The sequence below is a fragment of the Oncorhynchus clarkii genome, chromosome 3 (genome assembly GCF_045791955.1).
Source record: "Oncorhynchus clarkii lewisi isolate Uvic-CL-2024 chromosome 3, UVic_Ocla_1.0, whole genome shotgun sequence".
Lineage (NCBI taxonomy): Eukaryota > Metazoa > Chordata > Actinopteri > Salmoniformes > Salmonidae > Oncorhynchus > Oncorhynchus clarkii.
Genome location: NC_092149.1, coordinates 66,819,212 through 66,836,285, shown reverse-complemented (window position 1 = coordinate 66,836,285; position 17,074 = coordinate 66,819,212). Strand labels below are relative to the sequence as shown.

General features: G+C 42.5%; 1 protein-coding gene across 1 annotated transcript in view; it reads right to left on the bottom strand.

Moving 5' to 3' along the window:
• Window positions 1–1,116: 1,116 nt before the first annotated feature.
• LOC139401739 (protein ITPRID2-like) overlaps window positions 1,117–17,074 on the bottom strand; it is a 55,482-nt gene continuing 39,524 nt past the window's right edge. The window contains exons 12-19 of the mRNA XM_071145742.1: window positions 15,904–17,070; window positions 15,612–15,674; window positions 14,781–14,911; window positions 14,027–14,171; window positions 13,662–13,718; window positions 9,793–10,290; window positions 5,525–5,658; window positions 1,117–5,219 (exon numbers count right to left, since the gene is read on the bottom strand). Of these exons, the coding sequence (XP_071001843.1) occupies window positions 5,542–5,658; window positions 9,793–10,290; window positions 13,662–13,718; window positions 14,027–14,171; window positions 14,781–14,911; window positions 15,612–15,674; window positions 15,904–17,070 (2,178 nt within the window). The 3' untranslated portion in view covers window positions 1,117–5,219; window positions 5,525–5,541. The remainder of the gene's footprint in view (window positions 5,220–5,524; window positions 5,659–9,792; window positions 10,291–13,661; window positions 13,719–14,026; window positions 14,172–14,780; window positions 14,912–15,611; window positions 15,675–15,903; window positions 17,071–17,074) is intronic.

Below are 17,074 nucleotides of genomic sequence, written 5' to 3'. Positions count from 1 at the left end.
CACTTACAAATGTCCTTGTTTTTTAAAGAAAACCATTTTTTTGTCCATTAAAATAACATCGAATTGATCAGAAATACAGTGTAGACATTGTTAATGACTATTGTAGCTGGAAACGGCAGATATTTTATGAAATATCTACATAGGTGTACAGAGGCCCATTATCAGCAACCATCACTCCTCTGTTCCAATGGCACGTTGTGTTAGCTAATCCAAGTTTATCATTTTAAAAGGCTAATTGATCATTAGAAAACCCTTTTGCAATTTTGTTACCACAGCTGAAAATTTTTGTTCTGATTTAAGAAGCAATAAAACTGGCCTTCTTTAGACTAGTTGAGTATCTGGAGCATCAGCATTTGTGGGTTCGATTACAGGCTCAAAATGGCCAGAAACAAAGTCCTTTTTTCTGAAACACGTCAGTCTATTCTTGTTCTGAGAAATTAAGGCTTTTCCACGTGAAAAATTGCCAAGAAACTGAAGATCTCGTACAAAACTAGATGTTGAATTGACGTCTGTGCCCAGTGGGCAACTTTTATAGTATTTTGTTTTGTCGCAATTTGGAAAATTGACCGACAAATATGTTGTTTCCACCAGGCCTGTTGAAAAAAAAATAATCAAATATGTAGTTTAATTAATCGCATGGCTGGAAACCTGGTTCATGTTAAAGAAATGTATTTGTGCATATCGGGTCAGAGTGGGAAAACCCTGTGTCCATTTCAGAATGGGATACTGACTCCCATCACCATATATCCTCATATTTCAGATCAGGGGGGTTGTGCCAGCTTCCAAATTCAAAAGTCTGCATTTTCAAACCACAAACCCTCCAAATGTTTAATACATCGTTCCACTCAGTGCTCTAGTCTAGAATGCAGGAAAATACAGGTCAGTTCAAGAGGATGCCATGTTAAAACAGTTTTCTTTACCCCACATTTTTATAAAATCACATACAATAGTTATTGCATTAATCCAAACGATATTATAGCCTTATATGCTTGAATTGGACAGCATTGATGAAATACCAACGCTATAATAGGTGTGTTGGAAAAACGACCTGCTCCCGACACCCATAATTCATGAATAAGATTTATTTGATTTCATTCATCATTAATGTAACCACAATGTTCAAATACATACAAATAAATAACATGTTTCTTTGTGGATGATGTAGTAGTCTGCAAGGACTGACCACAACTTCAATTCAAGTGAAGTGGCAAAACAACAACATTCTGACATGCAGTCCTCAATGAGGACTGTGATGAACCATAAATAACCAGAAATGACCCATTTCTCTGTGTCTGACATCTGTCTAGGAACGGCAGATGATCCAAGCTAGAATGAGAAGACAAAACACAGTATGCTGATGTAATGTTCACAATGTGTCAACGTGCTGTACACAGAGAAACCATAATAAACAATATAAAGGAGCGCTTAAGAGAAAAGTAATAACCTCAGGAACACAGACCTGTTATTAACACCACACCAAGTCAAACTGAGTGACACACAAACAGGCCCACAGTCCCAGTGCCCATGGTTGGGGCAGTTCTGTGTCTCAAATGGCACTTTATTCCCTACTGCACTACTTTAGACCCTGGTTAAAAGTAGTGCACTATGTAGGGAATAGGAGGCCATTTGAGACGCATCCCAGTGTGTTTTCGCCTTGCCGTCAATGGTGCCCATTTATGCTCAGGGATCATTCTGTGCCTCTAAACACGTACGACCTAGGAACACCTGATACCTCTGGAGGAAATGCCAGAGAATTAGAGGCAGGGGCTGGAGGTGTGGAGCGGCCCAGACAAGCGACTGGGTGCCACCTCAGGGGTGATGCACAGTTCAGCATATAGGGGAAAAGAGAAGTTATAAGTTGCATGTTCGTCTGTGCTTGACCATTAGTAAGTACAAGTAAGCTACAGGTAAGTACAGATCATCTACAGCTATGTAGTAAGTGGGTCATTCCACCAAATTAGTCCCTTTTGCATTCCTTCAATGTTTTAGGTGCACCAATATTTAATTTTAACAAACATTATGTACATAATTTGTCCAAACCGGAAACAACAAGTTTAATTGGGTTGCATCAACTACTGCTTTTAAAAAGCACCACTTAAATGTATGCATTATACTCATTTCACACCTTTGTCCTGGGTTGTGTTCATTAGGATAACAATTTAAAACGTTATTTTTAAAGATTCTACAGAAAGTAAGTCCAAATCAAATCAAATTTAGTCCCTGCACGATCCAATCAATTTTCCTCTGTTTGGTGCCTAATGATTACGACCCAGATGCGTGTTTTTGTTAGTGTCTCACATTAAAAACAAACAAAAATTCATACCTGTATTTCTTATCTTAAATAGACGTTAAAAACCACTAAATGTATTTGTCCTGAGATATTTTCTTTAAAGGGGTAATAGAGACAGACAGGTGGCCTGAACTGGAGAGTAGAAACACAGTAGAATTAACAGTATCTTGTCTGATAGAGCTCGATATAGTCTTTTTACTAATGATATTTTCAAGTTCAGAGACAGTGAAATATGTTGCATAGTTAGTTCCAGACCTGGGTTCAAATACTTTATCTGACCTTGCCTGGCTTAATGAGCCATTAGAATAGTCCCAAAACGGTAAACCCTGCCCATCTGGCACTACAGGCAAGCTGAGCAAACAATCAAAGTATTTAAAAGACTTCAAATAGTATTTGAAACCAGGTCTGATTAGTTCCTCATAGAGATGTCATTAGAAGAAGAGGGCATGGTAATTTACAGCTGACACTAAATTCCCATACAACTATAATCATCTTCTGACTCTATTTTTCACCTTTAGGACAAGAGATGCACCCTGATCCACATCTATGTGCTTAAATACAACCCATACACAACGTCAGGATCATATCATAACATAATAACAATGTCACCAACAACCAGAGATGGAATTGGAGAAAAGTCACTCTGGGAACTTACTGATCCTAGAATTTACCGTAAAGTAACGACCCAGTGAAGATAGAACTTTTAAAAGTTTATATTCTGTTAACTCATATCCCCCCAAAATTGTTGACTCTTCCTATGCTCATATGTTGCCAGCATTAATTGAAACAAATAAAACACAAAAATGCTTGCCATTTCCTCATAGAACATGATGTCATCTCCATGAGGAGGAGGAGATAGCCAATCAGCGGTCTACTAGCATTAATATTTTTAATGACTGGGTATATGCCCACACCATTATTTTGTTGGGGTACACCCATAACATTCCAACACAGAAAAACTGCTTTTTAACACACTTAATAAAAAAAATAGAAGGAAAACTATTTAGCTCATATTGTCAGTAATTATAGGTCATGTTTCACAGAAATCTGGAAACACTGGGCAGTTAACTTAAAACACATTTTGTACATGTCAAAATTATTTTACTTTGCGAACTCTAGTTCCCCTCCAATTACACCCCTGTCGACAACACATGAGTAATGCAGTAGTCATTCTGAGTGTTTGAAATAGGACGGTTAAGACAGAGAACAAGACAGTTCACTATAACAGCAAGTATACAGCAGCATTAGTGTCTCCAAGGCACACAGCATACACGTCTTAAGATACAAGGGAACTCATTTATAAACCTTTGGCAGGTACAAAATAAATCTAAAAAAATGTGTGTGCCAATTTTCACACAAAAGTTGGCATTTATAAAAACTGAACTTGATGTAAAAACGTGCTCACCTTCTCGCAGACTTTAGACAATGCTTATGCAGATTCTAGTGGTTGAAATATTGTATTGCAAGCAGGCAAGTACATTTATATTTTGTGCAAATGGAGGATATGGACACGCTTATGAATAACAATAAACAGGTTAATAACAAGATGCAATCATTTTCCATTAGTGAGTAAAGAGAAAATATATTTAGTTTATCTTTGCATTTTAAAATAATTAGACAATCATCTATATCCCTGGCTACTATGTATTATTTATTTCCATGATCATTGCATAATCAATTCCTCACCTTTTCTGTGATGGTGTCATACTCACGAGGTAGCCTATATCGGGCAACAACAGGAATAGCATTCATCTCATATCTGCTTTAATTGGACCCACTTCACAGTAGTAAATAGATAAGCTATTTCAAGTATTTTGCTCTATGCCATCCGATCCAGAGCGCAGTAGTATTAACGGTGGAACAGACGGGTTGCAGGTTACTTCTGTAGCCCACATCTGAATACTGTAATTTAACATTTTTTGAGTAGACAATATTGCATTTATACACATAATATATATTTTCATAACTATTGCCGAATAAATTCTTCACCTTTTCTGGACATTATTGGTCTATATTTCTGAAGTAACCATAGCCTACAAAAAATGACCATGCGCATCTCTCATTTAATTAAGTCTATTAGATAAGCTATTATTTCAAGTATTTTGCTCTACGCATCAGAAAGGAAGCGGGTTTATAACTAAATTAAAATTTACCAGGTGAACAGGTGCATTGTAGTGTGTATGTCTACCACTGTAAGTAGAGAATGTTTCAGAATTCGAGGGCAGTGTAGCATCGTTCAGAGAAAAAGTCATTGCAAAACATTAGGCCCAATTAAATTCAAACGGTCTGCTTACAGCTCAACAGCAATTTGCAATAGTTGTCGTCTTTCATGAACTTTTTGTCTATCAGATAGCCTAGGCCTACAGCAAATGTCATTGCAAAAGTTTAACATTCTGCAATCACCTCCAAAGACATTTGATCAAGTTCGCTATTGCTATTTCCTTTAGAAAACTGCTCAAATACTTTGAAAGTATACAGCGAATAAGGGCGTTTTTGTCACCATAAAAGGTAGATGGGCGTTTTTCAGACAGAGTACTGATGCTCTTTCACTCACAGTTTCAGGACGGGTGTGATTTATGACAGTAAACATAAGTATGCCAAGTTTATAAATCTCTATTTTTGTATGTATGCAGTCTTTTCAGAAATGGCACATGCAGATATTCAGATATTTAGTGTGAAATTTACGCAACGGTTATAAATGAGGCCCCAGAGTATCTGTCAGTCAGCAGACTACTGAGGAGAAGAAACAATTGAAATAAAAAAACTCTACCTATATGGTTGAAAACACAGTGTTAAGGTATCTGCCATCATCAGACTCTCTGGAAATAGTAGAAACAGTGGTAAAAAGGTTGTTGGGCTGTTCAGTGTATGGCTTCACCAGTGTTCAGGTTGAGTAGAATGGGTAGACTTTACCAGTGGGTATCTTCAACTGCAGGAGAAAACAACAACACTCTTTACACATTGAGAAATAGAGGGGCTAGCCGAAAGCTATAGATGTGCCAGCGGATAGCTGAATCGCAACAGGTCTTTATGGCTCGAAGAACCAATTTGTACAAGTGTATGAAATGAGCTGAGCTGAGCTCCACTGGATCAGGTATGGTGGATTGCTACAGGGATTCTGGTTACGGCAGGGTGTAGATAACATGAAAGGATCTTTATGGCTTAGTGAAGAAATAGAGATTACTTTCAGTATGAACAGATAGCGTCTCTACCCACAGAATGACATACACTCACCTCAGATGTAGGACCTGTCAACAGTCTAACAGGGGGTATTCTCTGGCCAACACAGGTGATCGTCGTGGAGATACGGCCGCCAGGAGCTCACTGGCTATCTCCTGTCGGATCTCATCAGCAAGGCTCTCTTTGATCTGAGGTATAGGACAGAAGTTACACAGAGAGACTAATAAATTAGATTGGATGTTCTAGCTGTGTCTGAATCCTGGCTTAGGAAGACCACCAAAAATTCTGAAATTTTTATCCCTAACTACAACATTTTCAGACAAGATAGAACTGCCAAAGGGGGCGGTGCTGCAATCTACTGCAAAGATAGCCTGCAGAGTTCTGTCCTACTATCCAGGTCTGTACCCAAACAATTTGAACTCTCTCAATTTGAACACCTCTCTAAAAACAAGTTTCTCACCGTTGCTGCCTGCTATAGACTACCCTCTGCCCCCAGCTGTGCTCTGGACACCATATGTGAACTGATTGCCCCCCATCTATCTTCAGAGCTCGTGCTGCTTGGCAACCTAAACTGGAACATGCTTAATACCCCAGCCATCCTACAATCTAAGCTTGATGCCCTCAATCTCACACAAATGATCAATGAACCTACCAGGTACCTCCGCAAAGCCGTAAACACAGGCACCCTCATAGATATCATCCTAACCAACTTGCCCTCTAAATACACATCTGCTGTCTCCAACCAAGATCTCAGTGATCACTGCCTCATTGCCTGCATCCGTAATGGGTCAGCGGTCAAACGACCTCCACTAATCACTGTCAAACGCTCCCTAAAACACTTCAGCGAGCAGGCCTTTCTAATCGACCTGGCCGGGGTATCCTGGAAGGATATTGATCTCATCCCGTCAGTAGAGGATGCCTGGTTATTTTATTTAAATGCCTTCCTAACCATCTTAAATAAGCATGCCCCATTCAAGAAATTTAGAACCAGGAACAGATATAGCCCTTGGTTCTCCCCAGACCTGACTGCCCTTAGCCAACACAAAAACATCCTATGGCGTTCTGCATTAGCATCGAACAGACCCCGTGACATGCAGCTTTTCAGGGAAGCTAGAAACCATTATACACAGGCAGTTAGAAAAGCCAAGGCTAGCTTTTTCAAGCAGAAATTTGCTTCCTGCAACACTAACTCAAAAAAGTTCTGGGACACTGTAAAGTCCATGGAGAATAAGAACACCTCCTCCCAGCTGCCCACTGCACTGAAGATGGGAAACACTGTCACCACTGATAAATCCACTATAAATTGAGAATTTCAATAATAATTTTTCTACGGCTATCCACCTTTTCTACTGCTTTTTTTCTTCTGCTTTCCAACTGGCTACCCCTACCCCGGTCAACAGCACTGCACCCCCCCACAGCAACTCGCCCAAGCCTTCCCCATTTCTCCTTCTGCCAAATCCAGTCAGCTGATGTTCTGAAAGAGCAGCAAAATCTGGACCCCTACAAATCAGCCGGGCTAGACAATCTGGACCCTTTCTTTCTAAAATTATCTGCCGAAATTGTTGCCACCCCTGTTCAACCTCTCTTTCGTGTCGTCTGAGATTCCCAAAGATTGGAAAGCAGCTGCGGTCATCCCCCTCTTCAAATGGGGGGACACTCTTGACCCAAACTGCTACAGACCTATATCTATTCTACCCTGCCTTTCTAAGGTTTTCGAAAACCAAGTCAACAAACAGATTACCGACCATTTAGAACCTCACCATACCCTCTCTGCTATGCAAATCTGGTTTGCTGGTCATGGGTGCACCTCAGCCACGCTCAAGGCCCTAAACGATATCTTAACCACCATCGATAAGAAACATTACTGTGCAGCCGTATTCATTGATCTAGCCAAGGCTTTCGACTTTGTCAATCACCACATCCTCATCGGCAGACTCGACAGCCTTGGTTTCTCAAATGATTGCCTCGCATGGTTCACCAACTACTTCTCTGATAGAGTTCAGTGTGTCAAATCGGAGGGTCTGCTGTCCGGACCTCTGGCAGTCTCTATGAGGGTGCCACAGGGTTCAATTCTTGGACCGACTCTCTTCTCTGTATACATCAATGATGTCGCTCTTGCTGCTGGTGAGTCTCTGATCCAACTCTACGCAGACGACACCATTCTGTATACTTCTGGCCCTTCTTTGGACACTGTGTTAACAACCCTCCAGGCAAGCTTCAATGCCATACAACTCTCCTTCCGTGGCCTCCAATTGCTCTTAAATACAAGTAAAACTAAATGCATGCTCTTCAACCGATCGCTGCCTGCACCTGCCCGCCTGTCCAACATCACTACTCTGGACGGCTCTGACTTAGAATACGTGGACAACTACAAATACCTAGGTGTCTGGTTAGACTGTAAACTCTCCTTCCAGACCCACATCAAACATCTCCAATCCAAAGTTAAATCTAGAATTGGCTTCCTATTTCACAACAAAGCATCCTTCACTCATGCTGCCAAACATAGCCTTGTAAAACTGACCATCCTACCAATCCTCAACTTCGGCGATGTCATTTACAAAATAGCCTCCAATACCCTACTCAACAAATTGGATGCAGTCTATCACAGTGCCATCCGTTTTGTCAACAAAGCCCCATATACTACCCACCATTGCGACCTGTACGCTATCGTTGGCTGGCCCTCGCTTCATACTCGTGGCTCCATGTCATCTACAAGACCCTGCTAGGTAAAGTCCCACCCTTATCTCAGCTCGCTGGTCACCAAAGCATCACCCACCTGTAGCACGCGCTCCAGCAGGTATATCTCTCTGGTCACCCCCAAAACCAATTCTTTCTTTGGCTGCCTCTCCTTCCAGTTCTCTGCTGCCAATGACCGGAACGAACTACAAAAATCTCTGAAACTGGAAACACTTATCTCCCACACTAGCTTTAAGCACCAGCTGTCAGAGCAGCTCACAGATTAATGCACCTGTACATAGCCCACCTATAATTTAGACCAAACAACTACCTATTTCCCTACTGTATTTTATTTTATTTATTTATTTATTTTGCTCCTTTGCACCCCATTCTACTTTGCACATTCTTCCACTGCAAATCTACCATTCCAGTGTTTTACTTGCTATATTGTATTTACTTTGCCACCATGGCCTTTTTTTGTCTTTACCTCCCTTATCTCACCTCATTTGCTCACATCGTATATAGACTTGTTTCTACTGTATTATTGACTGTATGTTTGTTTATTCCATGTTTAACTCTGTGTCGTTGTCTGTGTCGAACTGCTTTGCTTTATCTTGGCCAGGTCGCAATTGTAAATGAGAACTTGTTCTCAACTAGCCTACCTTGTTAAATAAAGGTGAAATAAAAAAATACATAAAATAAAAATTAATCAATCAATCGTCTCTTTGATAGGAAGGGACAGAATAACTAATTGACTACACACAAACAGAAGAAAATGCAGAGAAACAAGGAGGTGCCTCAGTATCAGAACTTGCCCAATAAGAAATGCTTGTTTTTCGTTGCATAACAGAGTGCTCTAATGAACACAGCCCAGGATTGGCAGTACACCCTGTTCTGTTGGTGTAATAAGGGCTTCATAAATAGTTGATTTTAAACTGAGATTTTTGAAACACAAAACACACATCTCTTATCCCTCAAAATAACTAAAGCTGGAATCCTTAATGGTGAAACTGCTATTTTCATTTGCAACATTACAACAACAAGTTACTGCAAACAACGAACACTGTTTTTTCCCCTCGGACATGAATTTTCACACAATAAAAGAGCAAAATATGTACAGAATTTGTTTTACCATGCTGCACGACGCTCCTCAGCCCGGCCAAAAAAAACAATAACAACGGCGGTCAGGAGGCCAGTGGTGTCGTTTCTCCTTACTGCAGATTCCATCTTTAAAGCCCTGCCAAACACGGGCATCAGGCCACTGACTAAGAAGTAGTCCTAAGTTATAGGTTCCTATGGAATTCCAATTTCCTTTTGAAGCTTCAAAATGTGGTCCATGTGCCCCCTCCCAAGCGCTTAAATCAGCTCAGTGAATGATTTTTCATGAGCGGAATCGTCTTTCAATAAGGATGTAGTAACCTTGTCCCGTCAGCCAAGGACATGATAAAACATGTCCTGGGCGATATTGGCATTGTTATTGCACCTCAAACACAAATACTGGCAGGCACTGGGCAGGGTCCAATTTGAGCACTCATAGTTCAGTGAAGGACAAATCTTAATGTTGTCCCGTATTCTAAAATAGAATAGAATCTCAATGTTGACCTTTATTCTAAAATAGAATCCTAGAACACACTGAGCTCACTTACCTCCTTGATGAGCTGCTGTAGCTGGGGGTTGTTTGCCCTTCCTACAACTAATCTTACTCCTCTTCCTCCCTCCCTACCGCTCTCCTCTAGCAGGTGAGGGTCTACAGCTGCCCCTCTTCCTCCTCTGCCCTCTTCCTCTCCTTGCGCTCGATCCTCTGGATGTTGCTCTCCTGTCAGTGCCTGGTCTATGGCATGGTCCTGGGCCTCTAGAGGACTGATCTGGCCCTGGGAGAACCCTGTGGAGGCACCAGGCCGTGGAGGGGGGGCTGGGGTGAGGGAGATGGAGGCTCGATACACCTCTGTCTTCTGGGGACCAGGGAGGGGCAGTTCTGGGGTGTGGGAGGGGTCTGGGTGACATCCGGTGGACCTCATTGGACTGGCTGACCTGGAGGAGCGGCCTGAGCGCGGCGTGGGTGCCATGCTTGGTCTGCTCTCTGCCCCACCCTCGTAGCCCAGCTCTGTCTGCAGGTACAGCGGTTCCATCAGCAGGTTCAACATCTGGAGGGAGAAACCACAAGCATGACACAGTGAATTGCGAAAAGTAAAACCTAACGATGCATTCGGAAAGTATTCAGACCCTTTCCCTTTATTTTTCATTTTGTTACAGACTTATTCTAAAATTGATTAAATAATAAAAAATCGTCAACAATCTACACACAATACCCCACAATGACAAAGCCAAAACAGTTATTTTTACATTTTTGCAAATGTATTAAAAATAAGTATTCAGACCCTTTGCTATGAGACTCAAAATTGAGCTCAGGTGCATCCTGTTTACGTTGATCATCCTTGAGATGTTTCTACAACTTGAATGCAGTCCACCTGTGGTAAATTCAATTTATTGGATATGATTTGGAAAGGCACGCACCTGTCTTTATAAGGGCTCACAGTGAATGTCAAAAACCAAGACATGAGGTCAAAGGAATTGTCCGTAGAGCTTCGAGACAGGATTATATCGAGGCACAGATCTGGGGAATGGTACCTAAACATTTCTGCGGCATTGAAGGTCCCCAAGAACAGTGGCCTCCATCATTCTTAAATGGAAGAAGTTTGAAACTACCAAGACCAAGACTGACCGCATGGCTAAACTGAGCAATTGGGGTAGAAGGGCTTAGGTCAGGGAGGTGACCAAGAACCTGATGGTCACTCTGACAGAGCTCCAGAGTTCCATTTGTGGAGATGGGAGAACCTTCCATAAGGGCAACCATCTCTGCAGCACTCCATCAATCAGGCCTCAGTGGTAGAGTGGCCAGACGGAAGCCACTCCTCAGTAAAAGGCACATGACGGCCCACTTGGAGTTTTCCCAAAAGGCCCCTATAGGACTCTCAGACCATGAGAAACAAGATTCTCTGGTCTGATGAAACCAAGATTGAACTCTTTGGCCTGAATGCCAAGCATCACATCTGGAGGAAACCTGGCACCATCCCTACAGTGAAGCATGGTGGTGGCAGCATCATGCTGTCGGGATGTTTTTCAGTGGCAGGGCCTGGGAGACTAATCAGGATCTAGGGTCAGATGAACGGAGCAAAGTACAGAGAGATCCTTGATGAAAACCTGCTCCAGAGCACTCAGGACCTCAGACTGGGTCGAAGGTTCACCTTCCAACAAGACAACGACCCTAAGCACACAGCCAAGACAACGCAGGAGTGGTTTTGGGATGTCCTTGAGTGGCCCTGCCAAAGCTCGGACTTGAACCATATTGAACTAGAGGTCGACCGATTAATCGGAATGGCCGATTAATTAGGACCGATTTCAAGTTTTCATAACAATCGGAAATCATGGGTTAACTAACTGCCTTGTTCTGGGGCAGAACGACAGATTTTTACCTTGTCAGCTCGGGGGATTCAATCTTGCAACCTTACAGTTAACTAGTCCAACGCTCTAACCACCTGATTACATTGCACTCCACAAGGAGACTGCCTGTTATGCGAATGCAGTAAGCCACGGTAAGTTGCTAGCTAGCATTAAACTTATCTTATGAAAAACAATCAATTAATCAATCATAAATCACTAGTTAACTACACATGGTTGATGATATTGCTAGTTTATCTAGCGTGTCCTGCGGAGCATATAATCGATGCGGTGCCTATCGTTGCTCCAATGTGTACCTAACCATAAACATCAATGCCTTTCTTAAAATCAATACACAGAAGTATATATTTTTAAACCTGCATATTTAGCTAAAAGAAATCCAGGTTAGCAGGCAATATTAACCAGGTGAAATTGTGTCACTTCTCTTGCGTTCATTGCACGCAGAGTCAGTGTATTTGCAACAGTTTGGGCCACCTAATTTGCCAGAATTTTACGTAATTATGACATAACATTGAAGGTTGTGCAATGTAACAGGAATATTTAGACTTATGGATGCCACCGTTAGATAAAATATGGAACGGTTCCGTATTTCACTGAAAGAATAAACGTCTTGTTTTCGAGATGATAGTTTCCGGATTCGGCCATATTAATGACCTAAGGCTTGTATTTCTGTGTGTTATTATGTTATAATTAAGTCTATGATTTGATAGAGCAATCTGACTGAGCGATGGTAGGCAGCAGCAGGCTCGTAAGCATTCATTTAAACAGCACTTTCGAGCGTTTGCCAGCAGCTGTTTATGATTTCAAGCCTATCAACTCCCGAGATTAGGCTGGTGTAATCGATGTGAAATGGCTAGCTAGTTAGCGGGGTGCGCACTAATAGCATTTCAAACGTCACTCGCTCTGAGACTTGGAGTGGTTGTTTCCCTTGCTCTGCATGGGTAACGCTGCTTCTAGGGTGGCTGTTGTTGTTGTGTTCCTGGTTCGAGCCCAGGTAGGAGCGAGGAGAGGGATGGAAGCTATACTGTTACACTGGCAATACTAAAGTGCCTATAAGAACATCTAATAGTCAAAGGTTAATGAAATACAAATGGTATAGAGAGAAATAGTCCTATAATTCCTATAATAACTACAACCTAAAACTTCTTACCTGGGAATATTGAAGAATCATATTAAAAGGAACCACCATTTTTCATAGGAACTTAAACGTTAGCTTTCTTACATGGCACATATTGCACTTTTACTTTCTTCTCCAACACTTTGTTTTTGCATTATTTAAACCAAATTGAACATGTTTCATTATTTATTTGAGGCTAAATTGATTTTATTGATGTATTATATTAAGTTAAAATAAGTGTTCATTCAGTATTGTTGTAATTGTCATTATTACAAATAAATTAAAAATAAAATAAAAACCAGCCGATTAATCGGTATCTGCTTTTTTTGGTCCTCCAATAATCGGTATAGGAGTTGAAAAATCATAATTGGTCAACCTCTAGATTGAACATCTCTGGAGAGACCGGAAAATAGCTGTGCAGCGACGCTCCCCATCCAACCTGACAGAGCTTGAGAGGATCTGCAGAGAAGAATGGGAGAAACGCCCCAAATACAGGTGTGCCAAGCTTGTAGCGTCATACCCAAGAAGACTCGAGGCTGTAATCGCTGCCAAAGGTTCTTCAACAAAGTACTGAGTAAAGGGTCTGAATACTTATGTAAATGTGATATTTCAGTTTTTTATTTTATTTTTAAAAAACCCAACCTGTTTTTGCTTTGTCATTATGGGGTATTGTGTGTAGATTGATGAGGGGAAATTTAAAGAAAAAATCTATTTTAGAATAAGGCTGCAAAGTAACAGAATGTGGAAAAAGTCAAGGGGTCCGAATGCACTGTAGAATTAGAATTCCAAGAACAGACATTCCTATTCATATGAATGTTCTGTGACGGTTGGACGTGCAGCCATATTGACGATAACAATATATTTATATGAATAGAACACACACCATTACAGGAGGAACAACCTAGAAAATAAAAGCCCAGACCCACTGCAGGTACTCACCGGCTCCATAGCTCTCAGAGCAGAACTGTTAGACAGGCTGTACATGCTGTGACCGCTCTTCATACCATACAGGAGAAAGGAAAGATAAATATCAACCACACAAATGTTACATTAAAGAAGAGTTACAGAATGATATGATGGGTGGCTAAACAACAAATACAAGAGTAGTGATGTACATGCAGCCTGATGTCCTGTTAAATGAGAAGAACCCAGAGGAACCACAGTAGGGGCCATGAGCAAACGGAGTTATGACAAACCATTTATCCAACATGTTTAGGAGTTACGAGTGAGAGAAAGTATGAGAGAGTATCAGTCGGTTCGGTCTTTGTGTGTGTGTGTTTCCAGGTGTAGTTTCAGGTACCGACCATGCGGTGGCGGTAGAGACTGTGGTGGCTGGCAGAGCGGAGCTGTTCGTTCAAGGTCAGCAGCCGATCCTCTACCTGGAGCTCTAGTTCCTTCAGCTCCTGTCTCACTGCTGACCGCAGGCCCTGCAGCTGCTCCGCCTCCTGCCTGGCAATCACAAACAGAAAGAGACCACTGTTATCATGTATGTACAGGTAACTGGCAAAATAATATAAAAACTTGAGTAAGTGAAGGATACAAAGTATATTGAAAGCAAGTGCTTCCACACAGGTGTGATTCCCAAGTTAATTAAGCAATTAACATCCCATCAGGCTTAGGGTCATGTATAAAAATGCTGGACAGGCCATTGATTTTGCTACCATGGCTATGCCTGTATAGGATGACAATGCCCCCATCCACAGGACACGAGTGGTCACTGAATGGTTTTATGAGCATGAAAATGATGTAAACCATATGCACTGACTGCCTCAATCACCAGATCACAACCCAATTGAACACTAATGGGAGATTCTGGAGCGGCGCCTGAGATAGCGTTTTCCACCATCATCAACAAGACACCAAATGCTGGAATTTCTTGTGGAAGAATGGTGTTGCATTCCTCCAATATAGTCCCAGACACTTGTAGAATCTTTGCCAAGGAGCAGTGAAGCTGTTCTGGTTCGTGGTGGCCCAACGCCCTATTAAGACACTTGCATGCATGCATGTCTGTCTGTCACGGACTCTGCTAACATCTGTGTCCAAGGGCCTCTAGCCTACCTCTCGTCGTGACTGAGGTGCTGGTAGACTAACGCCTGTTGTTTCATCAGGGACACTTCCAGATCCATCATCTGTGTCCGGAACACATTCAGACTCCTCCTCTTAGCCTGCAGCTCCTTCTGGAGAGAGGTCTGAGGGGAGGAGGAGAACATCGAAGAAGATTACTTTATTGTCTATTGTCACAGAGACACAGGGAGATTTTCATTTGGGCAAAAGACTGTCTTCTGTAGTCTCTCCTCCGTGACCCAGAAACAGATAAGTGATCGACGAGTGTCAATTTGTTAGTACACGAACAGAAGACTGTCCTCTTCGATAGCCACCTTTCATCAAGGATAGTAATTTGTAATCTACCGGAGTCCTTCGCGGAAGAGTTTTGATATCTGCCACGCCCCCTTTGAATCAGCTATCGTTTGTCGGAGGAGAAAAGCATGCACAGGTTTAGAAGCAATATGCTACATATAATTGTAACTATAACATGTCTTGCACAACTAACTTCATTTGTTTTTATCACTTTACACATTTATTTGGGGATCCACTCCCACTAAACATTTGCCTGATGAAGTGCGAATGAAGAACGAGAGTCATTTCATACAAGTGCATTTTCATCCACGCCGCCTCTCCTTGATTACCTTTGACCTTTTTCTAAAGGAGGCAAGAGAGGACGGAGGAGAGAGGACGCAGGAGTTGAGCAAATCAAATTGACAAAAGGCCACAGAGATGTCTTTGACCTATTTCCCAACCCCCAAGACACACCCCAGGAGAGGTTGGAGGACAGAATTGGTAATCATGGATTTAATTTCTTTAAGAGTGGCAGGTCAGGTGAGTGAATACCTCAAACAGTGGCTGGGCAGATCTCTGACGATTGAAAACGTCTGCTCTGCATTCTGATGAATTCTGTTGAGGGCAGAGAAACCACAGATCAAATACTTAGTCACTGATAAACTAGGGTCCAAATGTCTCTGCTTGCATTATGGGTGGGATGGCTAGTGTTAGGTTTTAAAACTGCAAAGAGCCTTGCAGAATGTTATAGTACACATATGTACTACTATACTATATTTGCCATTTAGCAGACATTTTTATCCAAAGCGACTTACAATAGTAGTGTGTAGTTGTTTTGTCTCACCTGAGCCAAGTTCTGTACACTTCCTCTGATGTCATGAAGGACCCGTCTGAGCTGCATCTCAGTGGTAGACAGGGCTGGTGGAAGGTGGGAATTAGGGGCTGCCCCCATAGGGTCAACTCCATGGGGGTAAGGAAACAGATGATGGTGGCCAGGGAATGGAGTACTGTATGGTTCTCCATAGGGGGCAGTAGAGAGATGTGGAGGCAGTTTGGAAGGTGTGTGTGATGGGTTAGAGTAAGAGCTATGGGCAGTATAATGATTGTTGCTATGAAGGTAGCTGTAAGACCCACTATATGGGTTACTGTGGTAGTTATAGTAAGGTGAACTGAAAGGGTCGCTATGGGGCGGGGTATTATAGGAGGAGCTGTACGGGGAAAAGGGGTAGTGTATGCTGTGCGGGAAGTTGTGTGGAAGGGTGCTGCCCATGTTGTAAGTGAAAGGAGGACTCTGGTAAGGATGGTTAGGGGCCATATGATGGGGTAAATTGGGGGCTGTGTGCTGTGGGAGGTTGGGGTTATTGTGTTGGGCTAGGTTGTGTTGTGTGAGGGTAGAGTTAGGGTTGCTGTGTTGAGTGAGGTTAGGGTAATTGAAGTGCGCCAGGTTAGGTTTGCTGTGCTGGGTGAGGTTGAAATCTGGGTTGCTCTGCTGGTTGAGATTTAAGTTAGGGTTGCTGTGCTGGGTGAGGTTTAAGTTAGGGTTGCTGTGCTGGGTGAGGTTTAAGTTAGGGTTACTAGGCTGAGTGAGGTTTAAGTTAGGGTTACTGTGCTGAGTGAGGTTTAAGTTAGGGTTGCTGTGCTGAGTGAGGTTAGGGTTATTGAAGTGGTTCAGGTTAGGGTGGTTATGCTGTGCCAGGTTACGTTGGGTAAGGTTAGGTACGCTACAGGTGCTCCAGGCACGGTGGTGCTCCACCAGAGGTCTCTCTCCCCACTCAGGAGCGGGGCTGTGGCTGTGCAGTGAGATGGTTGAGAGGGTCAGGTGGCGGGGGATGGCGAGGGGGGAAGGGGGGACTCTGCCTTGAAGCTTTCTCAGCTCCCCATCTCTCTGTAGCCCGGGGCCATGAGATGGCTCGGCCTCTCTGTTGATAATTAAGATGGAGCAAAAGCTGCCTCTCTGAAACTCCTCCTCCGGAACCTCCTCTTCCACAATGGACCCCACCTCCAGCTCTACCTGC